At 40.5% G+C, this 13,793-nt stretch overlaps 1 protein-coding gene across 1 annotated transcript in view; it reads right to left on the reverse strand.

Moving 5' to 3' along the window:
* Positions 1-13,793, reverse strand: part of SLCO5A1 (solute carrier organic anion transporter family member 5A1) — a 136,370-nt gene that overhangs the window by 69,837 nt on the left and 52,740 nt on the right. The window contains exons 3-4 of the mRNA XM_029923235.1: positions 7,224-7,356; positions 128-348 (exon numbers count right to left, since the gene is read on the reverse strand). Coding sequence (XP_029779095.1) covers positions 128-348; positions 7,224-7,356 — 354 coding nt within the window. The remainder of the gene's footprint in view (positions 1-127; positions 349-7,223; positions 7,357-13,793) is intronic.

A 13,793-nucleotide genomic window follows, 5' to 3' on the forward strand; every position in this document is an offset into this window, starting at 1 on the left:
TGATCTAAATTAACATGCATGAAAAATAAGTAAATAAATAAATAAATAAGATACAATAAAATAAAATAATATAAAATGATATAATATAAAATACGGTATATGTATTTTCTCCAAAGAGATACTTTACCTCTGACATTCTTTCCAAATCCCATAGAAGAAACTTTTTTGTCCACTTGTTCACTAGTGTTTGATTTCTCCTTCATAACATCATCATCATCATTAACAACATCAGCAGAAAATTTTTTCTTTTTCTTTTTCTTGTGTCGAGGAGGAAGCTTTTTTGGAAAAGTAAACATTGGGAATATCACAAGAAACATTGCAATGGCACAAAGGAGGAATCCACTCCACCTAAAAAATTGGGAAATGTGAATAGCATTTATGGCCTTTGTATTATGAGGGAGAACAAGTTAGCAAAGTAGAAGTTCATGGTAATAAAATTTTCCAGGGAAAATTTTTTACCTTCAACAACTATAAAGCAGTAGGAAGTTGGATAAACTAAGAAAGCATAGGAATCCTTCCTTTCTATGTTATAAATGTGAAATATACCCAATAATTATACTAGTATTATAATGAACATTATAGTTAGCAACCTGACTAGAATTTTATTCAAATATGTTAGTTCTGCTATACTCTGCTTTTACAATAAATCAAGAAATAAAAAATCAATAACTCTTAAATATAAGAAAATAACACAGACTTTTTAAGCATGTTTTGTGGACCAAAATAGACACATTTTTCTTCATAGAAAACCATTCATATCTCAGGTGAAATATATTTTAAGTTGCTAATGGCATTCAAATATTTTTCTGCAAGCATTTGAGAATATATCGATCCTCTTAGCCGACCCTTACAATACTTAACCATGAGGCCACCAAAGACACTTCTGTTTGATCATTGCCTTCAAGAACTTACCTAGTTGTAAGGAAGCTGAAAATATAAGAAACAATCTCCAAGGAATGCAAGAATGTATACAATGAGGTGTTAAATCATGTGGTATAGACTATGAATGCTATAAACATTCAGATAAAAAAAAATGTGTGTCAAAAACAGACACAGGAGAAGCAGACCTAGGAGTAGCAATCCTTGAGCTATGTAGAATTGAGAGTCTATCATTGAACTCATCTGAGGTGCAGGCTGCAGAGAAGAGGAAGCAAAAGAGAGAATAGAACTCAAATTCTAGTTAAGACCTTTGGCTTCTTGCCTGCATAAGGGGCAATCTCTCAGTCCCCTTTGAACCCTTTCTTAGCAAAGCAAGTAGAGACTTCTGATCTTATCTAACAGGTTTGCCACTTTCTTACTTACTAAGACTCCTTAACTCTAATCTCTGTCCTTAAAGCTTTCAAGTTCTTTATGTTCAGACTCTGACTTCTGTATCAGCACATTCCCATAGTTGCAACCTGGATACAAGTAGCATTCTAAGCATCAATGTTGAAATCAACATTAATCATCATCATTAAGAATATTAATCATCCAGGGGCGCTTGGGTGGCTCAGTTGGTTGAGCATCCAGTTTCAGCTCAGGTCATGATCTCATAGTTTGTGGGTTCAAGCCCCATGTCAGGCTCTGTGCTGACAGCTAGCTCAGAGCCTGGAGCCTGTCTTCAGATTCTGTGTCTTCCTCTCTTTTTGACCCTCCCCTGCTCATGCTGCCACTCTCTCTCTCAAAAAGAATAAAATAGGGGCGCCTGGGTGGCTCAGTCGGTTGGGCCTCTGACTTCGGCTCAGGTCAGATCTCACGTCCGTGGGTTCGAGCCCCACATCAGGCTCTGTGCTGACAGGTAGCTCAGAACCTGGAGCCTGCTTCCAGTTCTGTGTCTCCTTCTCTCTCTGCCCCTCCCCCTCTCATGCTCTGTCTCTCTCTGTATCAAAAATAAATAAAACATTAAATAATAATAAAATAAATAAAACATTAAAAAAAGAATATTAATCATCCATTAAGAATGTAAATCAGAGCATCTGAGTAGTTTAGTTGGTTAAGTGTCTGACTCTTGATTTCAGCTCAGGGCATGACCTCATGGTTTGTGAGATCAAGCCCCATGCTGAGCTCTGTGCTGACAGTGCAGAGCCTGCTTAGGATTCTCTCTCTCCCCCCGCCCCTCTCTCTCTCTGCCCCTCCCTGCTCCTTCTCTCTCTCTCTCTCTCTCAAAATAAATAAATAAACATTAAAATATATACATTAAAAAAGAATATAGATCAATTAAAAATTAATTCTTTTTAAAATAGCGTTTCTATTAAAATATCAGCTGCTAAAAAGGTCACACTTCACTGACAGAATAATTCCATAAACCAGTTATTAATAATTCAGTGTGCTATTTTCAAAGATACTTAAAGTTATATCAAATAAACATTTTTAAACAATTAGAAAAAGAGGCTTTATTTTGAGAAGATTGCTCAGGGCAGACTTCTAGCAATTTCAATTATTCAGTGTACAACCAAGAACCCAGTGCCTAACACAGATTCGTGACTGAAAATCCTGAATAAATAACATGGAATGAGACAGGCAAGAAGCTAGTGAGGTCATCTGTCTACACAGAACATGGCTACGATCATATCTGGCCTCTTTAGTACGTCGTTGTTTGTGGGGCCTTTGCTGATCTATCCCTCCTTATCCACCACCTTTGAATTTCTTTCCACACATCCTACATTCAAGTCCCTTGAACTCCCTCAGTTCCCTAGGCCAGAACAGGACACATCGTACAATAGAAGAGACAGTTCTAGAGCTGTGACTTCAGACAAGCATGGGATTTTGTCTTGTCTTTACCACTTAGTAGCTCTAAGATCCTGGGGAAATTATTTCACTTTTCCAAACCAGCTTTCTCATCTGAAAGAAGAATAATACTGTTTTTTGACATCATCAGAATTAAGAAGACAATGTATACGGTGGACCTAAAACAATGCCTGCCCCCCAATCAGCAATCAATTCAAAGTAGCTAGTTTTGGTTTTGTTATGTAGACTGTATTTGGCAACACCACCCACCTCCACCCAGAGACAGTGAATTAAAATTATGTGCAAACATTTAAGATACACTTCTAGTTGGGCCACCAGGGTGGCTACAGCCAGTTAAGCATCCAACTCTGGATTTCGGCTCAGGTCATGAGCTCATGGTTTGTAAGATTGAGCCCTGTGTTAGTCAGTACAGTGCCTGCTGGGGATTCTCTCTCTTTCTCTCTGCCCATCCCCTGCTCATGCTCGCTCTCTCTCTCTCTCTCTCTCTCTCTCTCTCTCTCTCTCAAAATATTTAAATAAACTTAAAAAAAAGATACACTTAATAGTAGTAAGAGTAAATAACAGACAGAAAGGAAGAATTATAGCAAATCAACAAAAATAATATCAAAATAGTGTAAAAGTTTGGGGTCTTTTCAAAGCAGAGCAAACTGGCCCATATTCTCAGTGGTCTTCACTTGCATTGAGAAAATGCATGATCTAATCATGGAGCAAAGAAGCCCCCAAGAAAAGCTGAGAAGACACAAAGTGTGTGTTATATGTTACGAAAAGGCCATGAGTAAGAGCTAAAATTGAAAAATCAGAGTCCCTAAGTCTCTTTTATGAAGCATTTACTCAGGGACTATTCATAGAGTAAAGCCAGTTAAGTATAATGACTAAGAGCTTCTTTTTTTTTTTTAAGTTTATTTCTTTATTTTGAAAGAGAAAGAGAGAACATGAGCAGGGGAGGGGCAGAGAGAGAAGGGGACAGAAAAAAAATCCCAAGTGGGCTCCACACTGTCAGCATAGAGCTCGACAGAGGACTTGATCTCACAAACCATGAGATCATGACCTGAGCTGAAATCCTGAGTCAGACGCTTAACCGACTGAGCCACCCAGGCGCCCCAGTACTCAGTTTCCTATCCCAGCTCTCACTGCCTCCAAGGCTTTGGGCAAGTTATTCAAGTCACTGTGCGTCAGTTGCCTCATCTATGAAGTGGGCATAATATTAGTGACTATATATGGGTATTGTGTATGTAGGCCTAAATATGATGTTTAAACAAAAATGTCTGTGAAGCTCTTGACACACAGTCAGCACCCAATAAACATTATCATTATTCATTTTTTCCTTCACTCTCTCAGCATGTACTTATTGAAAATTCCATCATTATTACTAGGCACTGGATTAAATAATATTATATCAAAGACCTCATCTCTGGTTAAGGTAGAAGTCTGTTATAAACTAGGCTACTCAATGAATAAAATTCAATTTTTAAAGAGATCTTTATTATACAGTTCTACATTGACAACTTTTATCATGTATATAACTAATATTGGACCATTAAAATAAATAGGGGTTCTTGGGTGGCTCACCCAGTTAAGTGTCCAACTTCAGCTCAGGTCATGATCTCATGGATCGTGAGTTTGGGCCCTGTGTCAGGTTCTGTGCTGATAGCTCAGAGCCTGGGGACTGCTTTAGATTCTGTGTCTCCCCCTCTCTCTCTTTCCCTCCCCTGCTCATGTTGTCTCTCTCTGTCTCTCTCTCAAAAATAAGTGAAAACATTAAAAAAATTCTTTTAATAAAATAACGTTCCTGAACATTTATTAAATTCAAAGAATGGAATAATAGCTAACACATACCATGTAGCAAGAACTATTCTTTTTTCTTTCTTTTTACCTTTTTATTTTTTTAATGTTTATTTATTTTTGAGAGAGACACAGAGTGCGAGCAAAGGAGAGGCAGAGAGACAGGGAGACACGGAATCTGAAACAGCTCCAGGCTCTTTACTGTCAGCACAGACCTGGACATGGGGCCCGACCCCTCAGAACACAAGATCATGACTTGAGCCAAAGTCAGACGCTTAACCAACTGACCCACCCAAGCACCCATAGCAAGAACTACTTAAAGCTCCACATAAAGATCCATTTGTTCCTCATAAAACCCTAGGAGGTAGCTACTGCAATTACTACTATTTTATAGATTAAAACCAACAACTGAGGGGCACCTGAGTGGCTCAGTCCATTGAGCATCCAACCTCAGTTCAGGTCATATCTCACGGTTCGTGAGTTCAAGCCCTGTATCAATCTCGCTGTTGTCAGCACGGAGCCAGCTTCGGATGCTCTGTACCCTCTCTCTCTGCCCCTCCCCTGCTTGTGCTCTTTCTCTCAAAAATAAATAAAACATGAAAAAATTTTTAAATAAATAAAAATTAAAAATAAAACCAACAACTGAGGCACAGAGTCTACACTCTTAATCACTCTGGTTTCCTACCAATAAGAGTGATGTCTACTAGAAAACTTTAAAAAGACAACATATGGGGGGCCTGGGTGGCTCAGTCGATTAAGTGTCTGACTTTGGCTCAGGTCATGATCTCACCGTTCATGAGTTTGAATCCCACATCAGGCTCTGTGCTGACAGCTCCTGGAGCCTGCTCCAAATTCTGTGTCTCCCTCTCTCTCTGTCCCTCCCCTGGCTCATGCTGTCTGTCTCTCTTCCTCTCAAAAAGAAATAAACATTAAAAAATAAAATGAAATGAAATAAGGATAAAATAAAAGAACTAAAAGTCAGCATAAAGTATTTGCAAGCCTGAAGCCATGTCTCTTTCCTTCCCCCTGCCCCCAGTTTGGGCCTCCTTATCTCCTCCCTCCCTCTAGGTGTTCCGTTTATTGACATGCTCTTTTCATGGACATTTATATAGAACACAAAATATACAGTGAATGTTCATAAACATATTTTAACAATCCACTTTTCTGAGAATTAAAAAAAAAATCCTTACTCTGATTTATTTCAGAACTGCAAAGAAAACAGTAGTTGAGACCAAAAATTTCACTATTGGTTAAGAACTTAAAACTCCTGTGTTATTCCCCTACTACTGACCAGGGGACTTCCTTTTGTATGATTTAAAAATTCTACAAGCCCAAGCTCATCTAGATCTTAGCACATTCATCTTCAAAGAGCATTACTTATAAAAGAGAAGTATTATGTAACTTAACTGATATGTCTTAATTGCTTTGAAAAATACATAGCATTGAGCATTATTGCCATGTACTTCAGAGTTATGAGATTATATTAAAATGAAATGCATAGATAACACAAATGCTCTAAGAAATTCTTTTGAAAGTAATTAGTTGACACTAATTTCTTATAATGAACTAATATTCTCTTTATTATAAAAGGAACATTTATCAGTGTATACCTATTACTAATCCATGTTAAATGAATTCTTTTTGGTTAGTGCTTGCTATCATGAAGAAATAACCTGTGTGCAAGTTGAGGACCACGAAGAACTCAAACATAGTCCTGGCTATGTGCATAAATAACCTAACATCCAAAGTTGGAGTTCGCGTTCTAAGTCCTCAAAAGTACTTATTTAGCAAGACAATTAAGGGCTAGCAAGTGAGAGAACAGCTAAATCTCCAGCACTCCTTGGAAAAACAATTACTGAGTGAAAAGATTCACTAACAGTGTGACAATGGAAAAGGGGGGGCTGGAGTTTGGGGCGGTCAGAGAGGGCTGACAAAGCAGAAACAGATATAATAAGGAAGTGGGAGGAAAATATTTTTTAAAAGGCAAAGAAAGACAATGAAAACTAGAACACAGGAAAGCCCCAACACAGACACCTTCTCCTCCTCACTCTGTTTATAGCAAAAAATGCCTCAACCCTAAAGAAGGTGGATTGAGTCAATGTTCTCAAGCCCTGAGTGTTAGTTTCCCATTGCTGCTATAACCACCCCACACTTAATGACTTAAAACACCATACACGTGGTATCTTACAGTCCTGGAGATCAGAAGTCTTAAGTGGGTTGACAAGGCTGCATTCCTTCCAGAGGTTCCAGGGGGAAAAAAATCTATTTCCTTGGGTTTCCTAGCTTCTAGAGTCTGAGTGTGTTCCTTGGCTCATAGAACCTTCCTCCATTTCCAAAGAATGTGGCTCCAACCTCTGCTTCAATCACCATATCTTCTCTCACTCTGACCCACCTGCCTCCCTCTTTCCTTTACAGGGACCCCTGTGATTATACGGGGCCCATTCCTGTCATCAGGATAACCTCTCTATCTCAAGATCCCTAACTTAATCACATCTGCAGAGTGGTTTTGGCCATGTAAGCCAACACATTCATAGGCTCTGGGGATCAGGACATGGATATCTCTGGAGGACTAACTATCCTGCCTTCCACCCCTTCCTAGAGGACTTTTAGCTGGTTTTCATATTCCCAAGGGGGAAATTTAACTACAAGGGTTACCACAACTTGAATTATCATTAGTAATAAGTGAAATGAAAAATTTAGTAAACAATTCTTACCAGTTTCCAATGAAACGAGGGTCATTCTGATCAAGGTTAACAGGATTTCTGGGATCGACATAAAAACCAATGAGAAGTCCACCTAATAAATATCCCACTGCCGGTCCAAGTGCTCCCATGACATACATGATGGCTGAGAAGACAGAAGGGGAACCGTGAACTAGAGCGACATGTAACTGACATTTTAAGAGCTGTCTAATTTCAGTCATTCCATTTATATACCTCCGATAAACCCAGTGAACAGCCTCCAAAAGCAAGGAACTTTAGAGAATGTGCCTCTATTTATATTTGGGTTTCAAATCCTGCCCTTTATGTAGGTGCTGCCTGTTGTCCTTTTGGAACATCAGAATCACCTGGACAGCTTTCTGGCTGCTTTTGTTTTGTTTTTTAACGTAAGTGCTCAGGCCCCACTAAATTTAAATTTCTGAAAGTGCGAGTTAACAAACAGACACTGGATAACCAAGGGAAGAAAAAAGGTAGTGTCAAGATTAAAAAATAAATAAAAATAATTAAAAGATCATTTCAAGATAAGAAAAGTAGATGTCACTTGTCACAGCTGGAAGATTCTAACAGAATGAGTGAATCAAGGCCAGATTCTGCCTGAAGCTGGATTTAATTGAACTGGCAAACCTGCTTAAGCACCCTCGAATCATGAATATTTTTCAAATCACCACTTTAGAATCAAAAAGAGCTCCCAATGCATTTGGTTAATTGTTAATTGAGGAATCTTACTTAAAGATTCATAAATCTCCTTAAATGGCATGAGTGAGGTCCAAATGAATAGCAGGAACCCACAGCTGAATGAGAAAATAATTTTTTAAAGCACATGGCTAAAGCAGGAGGGGACGGGATTCTGCCAGTGGCTCAGAAAGGTTGCCATTGTATCCAAAAAAAACTTGGCCATCAAAATAGGCTTAGAGCAAAACAAAAACAAAAACAAACTAAAAACAATAAATTCACTGTCATACCTTTATATTGTTTTCACTACTGTGATTTCAAAAAAAAATTTTGTCAATTTTCAAATTTTGAGGTAGGATATGAAATTCCTTGAAAATCAAAGAAAAATCTAGCCACATATTCCAAACCCATTTTTTCCTGCCAAAATTTATTTGGAGAGAAATCTATAAACACTTTTAAGATACTCTTGTGTGCAAGGCATGATAAACTTAGGTGTTGAGGCACCTGGGTGCCTCCATTGGTTAAGCACCTCTGTCTCTCTCTCTCCCTTTCTCTCACTCTCTCAAGAATAAACATTAAAAAAAAACACCTCAGGTGTTACATATTTCTCATTTCTATTGCCATCATGCATTTAAGCTACTGAATAAATAGTTTGCCATACCCTTTAAATAGCACCATATTTACCAAAAAGCAAATCTGACTAACCAGAATAGCTTCACCTTATTTTATCACCTGCACCTACATAAATTTGCATATACTTGTACCTCCTGTTACTTATCACTACAGACAGTAATTTAACACCTGCTCTCATTTTTCACACTATTTCATAAGAGAAAGCCCAGTGTTTATTTATTTTACAGAACTGTCTGCTTGTAACAATCAGACATTAGGTGCTTCGACTTCTCCGCCTGTGTTTGAGAAAGGAGAATGGAGGCACGGCCATAACTGTATTCCTTTGGAAGCATGCTTTTAATAAGACAAAATTAGAATTTTGATAAATATCTTGTTAACCTCCCTGTTTATAGCCTGAAACGGAACTCAAGAACAAAAAACGCTTTTTCAGTTTTTCGCATATGCATATAAGGATAAAATTTATGTTTACACCTCCAGGCAAACCAGCACCATTTACAACTTAAACTGTAATGAGGCCAAAATGTGACATGAATCATCCTCCCAAAATAGTTCTCCTGGCATGAAAGAAACTGTCTTCCAAACACAGACAGGGAAAAGGGTATTTCCGCCATCCTGTTTATGCCTGGGGCACTTGAGCAGCACCGGGAATGGCAGGCGGCGCAGGGCCGGAAGCGTGCAGGCAAGACCTGGCAGTCACACCGCGGCGGGAACACCAGTTAAGTAACATTCTCCAAAGTATCTTAACTACTCTTTAGCTTGTTTTTAATGTTTGCTTACTTTTGAGAGAGAGCGCGCGCACATGCACAAGGAGGGGAGGGGCAGAGAGAGACAGCGACGAACGTGGGGCTCAGACTCACAAACCTGAGTCGAAATCGGAGGCTTAACCGACTGGGCCACCCAGGTGCCCCAAACTTAACTACTTTTTAAAATAGAGATAAAACTTTTTAAAATTCAACTGTGTCATCAGAAAAAAGTTATTTGTACTATCTAGCAAACACTTGGGCCAACTGAATCATTCTCATTGATAGATACACACATCTATCTATATAATTGTATTATCTAGTATAATCTATAATAGTGTCATAACTATACTATCTATGCTATATCTATAAATCAATAGGTGTATAACACTATACATAGACAGATATATAATTACTCATTGACAAGGTCCTATTTAGTAAATAAATCATTCTGGCCACTGAGCTAACATTTATTCATTGATTAACCAGAGGCACTCATTCAGAGCTTATTAGAGGGGCAAATTGTTGACACAAACTCGTATCACTCACTCTCCCAGTCAAATATTCCCAGTCACCACCCACCCCCGCTACCACCACTGCTTGAAGTAAGTCCAAACTGCTCTGGAGTTCAAGGGTGGGACAGGCTGGCCTCCTCCTGCCATTTCACTCTTCAGTCCTACTGCTACTGCCTGCACGCAGGGCTCCAGGCAGACTGACCCTCAGGACGAGCCTGAGCAGAGCCGCCTCCCTTCCATCGAGCACCCACAGTGCCCCCACCCAGACAGGCCCTCCTGTCTGTCTGAACCCTACCTGTTCTTCAGGGCCCAACCAAGTCCAGCGCTGCTTGTCCTCCCCTGAGTGGTCTCTGTCTCCTCAGAGACCTCCTCCTCTGTCTATTCCTGTGGCCTCCACACTTTTTCATCCCCTGTCCCTATCAGTAAGAGCTTTTACCCAGAGGGGGGCCTGGGTGGCTCAGTGGGTTAAGCGCCAGACTCTAGATTTCAGCTCAGGCCATCACCTCACAGTCTGTGAGACCAAGCCCTGTGTCGGATGGGTTCTGTGCCAACAGCATGGAATCTGCTTGGGATTCTCTCTCTCTCTCCCTCTCTCTGCCTCTTTCCTGCTTGTGCTCTGTCTCCCAAAATAAATAAACATTAAAAGAAAAACTTTTAACCATTGACCCACAGCGTGCTTTTCTGTACACGTGATGTGTACTTACCCCCAGCCTCACTCTCACAGCTTGCAGCTCGTGTGTCAGGAAGCCCCGCTGAGTCTGCCATCACAGCACATCCAACTCGCAGCCCCTGCCCCAGGCCTCTACCTCGGCCCAAGCCACCCACGTCCCTCATCTGGAAAAGTGCTCCAGGCCTTCCAACCCGTATTCCTGCTACTGCCCTTCCTCCCTACAATGAATTATCAACACAGCAGCCCTAACAATCCTGCCTGAAAGACACATGAGCCAGCTCATGTCACTTCCTGGCTCGCACCCCCCCCACCCCCCGCCGGTGCACTTCCATCTCGATGGCAAGAAAAGCCAAAGTCCTTTAATGTGGCTGCAAGGATCTGCCCACACTTTTGCACCCCCTCTTCTCCTGCTCCATCTCCTTTCCTTTCCTTGTCCAGTCAACTGACCTCCTCGTCTTCACCTTTCTGGGCACATTCCCACCTGACGGTGTTAGCGCTCGCATTGTGCATGCCTGTGTCTGTGTGTGCGTGTGTGTGCATGCGTGCGTGTGTGTGTGTGTGTGTGTGTGTGTGTGTGTGTGTTATGCTCTTCCCCAGAGAGCCACATGGTACATTCCCTTGTTTCCTCCAAATAGGTCTTCAAACAGTTCCTTCTCACCGAGGCCTTGCTTGGCCATCCTAGCTAAAAATTTAAAAACTTTTCCCCAATTCTTCCCACCCTCCCCCTGCTTTATTTTTCTCCTTAGCATACGTTGCCACGCAACACACTCTATATTTCCTTGGTTCTTCTTGCTTGTCACCTGTCCTCCCCATCTAGAACATAAACTCCAGGAAGGCAGGGATCTTGCCAGTGGTGTTCACTAACAAAACAGTGTAGGAGGCACAAAACTCATTTTGCTCCCATGATTTATTACCTTTGCCACTCCCAGTGAACTCTCTGCTGTTATTAATAGCAGATGTCAGGGATAAAAGTCTTCTTCAGTGTATATCAGCTCTTGAGATGTTAGCCAATCACTATCAAGTTGATAGTTCAATGATTTTGTCTGTGTTTCATCAGATGTGATGATACTGTCATTGGTTGTCCCTCACGAAGAGGAGCCTACACTGGGCACACAGGCTATCCAGTGAACTGGCAACAGAAAGAACTCCAAGTTCCAAGTATCCAAGAGTTGTCTAATTTCAGTCACATCATATATTTATGTCCAGTTAAACCCAGTTAAGCTCATCCAAAAACAAAGAACTTTAGAGATTGTGCCTATATTTATATTTGGGTTTCAAATCATGCCCTTTATTTAGCTGCTGCCTGTTGTCCTTTTAGGATATCAGAATCATCCGAAGAATTTTCTTCCTATACCCCAGTGGGCTGCATCACACACACACCCCCCGCCGAGTCATACACAATTCTGCTTCACTCCCCTTTGGCAAAACCCTGGACCGAATTCCCTTCATTTAAATTCGAGTATGCCTTGCTCTTAACTTCTACTTCTCTCTTCATCCTTGACAGCAGGAGCCGTATCGTATACAGTACAATGTAGTGGGTAAATCACAGACTCCACACTCCCGGGTTCAAATCCCTCCATGCATTATGCACATGAAGTGCTTAGCATGTGGTAAACGCTGAAGAAATATTAAGTTGTATTTTTATAGGTTGAATGATCACCTATTCATTCTCTAACAAAGATTATTAAATATGAAGTTTGTATAGACCAAATACATATGTAACGGAAAACATACTTTTGTTTACATTATCTTGATAAATTATCTTTTCTGGAATCGTAACTTTTGACCCAGGAGTTAGTTCTGATAATGGGCTGGGCAGATGGGAATGGGGAAAGACAAGGTGCAGAGCTTTCTTCCCTCACACAAAGGTCAGTATAGATATCTTCCTGAAGCTGAGAATGTGCCTTGCCTGTGGCTCTTATTCTTTTTAAATAACCTTTAGGGGGTTTTTTCCCTAATGATCACAAAATGTAATATAAATTCCTTGTAGAGGAAACTCTCAAGCACACAAAATTTTTTTCTAAATCACCAACAATCTATACTATCCAGATAATGATAGTAATAATACTAATAAATACTTTTTACTATTCACATGCTATATGAATATTTTAAGTAGCCAGAATTATACAGTACCTATTGTTCTATACGATGTTTTTTGGGGGCACCAGGTTGGCTCAGTAGGATAAGCGTCTGACTTTGGCTCAGGTCATGATCCCATGGTTCGTGAGTTCAAGCCCCACATTGGGCTCTGTGCTGATAGCTTGGAGCCTGGAACCTCCTTCGGATTCTGTGTCTTCCTCTTCTCACCCCCTCCCCTGCTCATACTGCTCATTATGTTTTTCACATAATATCTCAAATATTTCTTCTATCAATAAATACTCTTCTAGAACATTTGTCATAGTTTAATGGTGAGCCTTCATGTGGCTATGACATACGTCCATTAATAACCCCTTCCTGGGGCACCTGGATGGCTCAGTCAGTTAAACATCCAACTCTTGATTTCAGCTCAGGTCATGATCTAGCCATTCGTGGGTTCTGTGCTGACAGCATAGAGCCTGCTTGGGATTTTCTCCCTCTCTCTCTCAAAAATAAATAAACATTTTTTTAAATCTTTAAAAAAAATCCCTTACTGATGCCAGCTATTTGCTATCACAAATGTCTGAAGATTATATCAACCCTTTGGGGCACCTGGGTGGCTCAGTCGGTTGAGTGTCTGGCTTTGGCTCAAGTCATGATCTCACGGTTCATGGGTTTGATGTCAGGCTCTGTGCTGACAGCTAGCTCTGAACCTGGAGGCTGTCTTCGGATTCTGTATCTCCCTCTCTCCCTGACCCTCCCCTGCTCGCGCTCTCTCTGTTTCTCAAAAATAAATTTAAAAAAAAAAATAAAAAAATAGATTTGAAGATTATATCAACCCTTTGTCATTACATATGCTGCACAGGACTAGACCGCAGTCTGAGGATTACAACCCCCGCCCCAAACCAACCTCAGCTGGGCGAGCTTTCCAGGAACTAAGAAGCCACTGTTTAATGAAGTGGGCCTGAAAGGCTCCTTGAGCAAGGTGGGGCCAATTCTTGGCCTCCTGGACATCATGGCTGGCTTGACAAAGAAACAACTCTGGAGGAAGCCAACTCACCAATAGCTTAGTAGCTGTCTCATCGGCTGCTTCCTTCACTTACCTCTCCCCAAGCTGTTACCTTTGGACCTTCCATTTTAATTTTCTTCTTAAATTATCATTTACCCTATGTTGTGATCATTTATGCCTTTTTACGTGAAAGCACAGGACTTCCACTTTTAATCCCATTTACCTTCACATTTTTATCTTTTGTGGATT

This window comes from Suricata suricatta, chromosome 15 (genome assembly GCF_006229205.1).
Source record: "Suricata suricatta isolate VVHF042 chromosome 15, meerkat_22Aug2017_6uvM2_HiC, whole genome shotgun sequence".
In the NCBI taxonomy this organism is placed as follows: Eukaryota; Metazoa; Chordata; class Mammalia; order Carnivora; family Herpestidae; genus Suricata; species Suricata suricatta.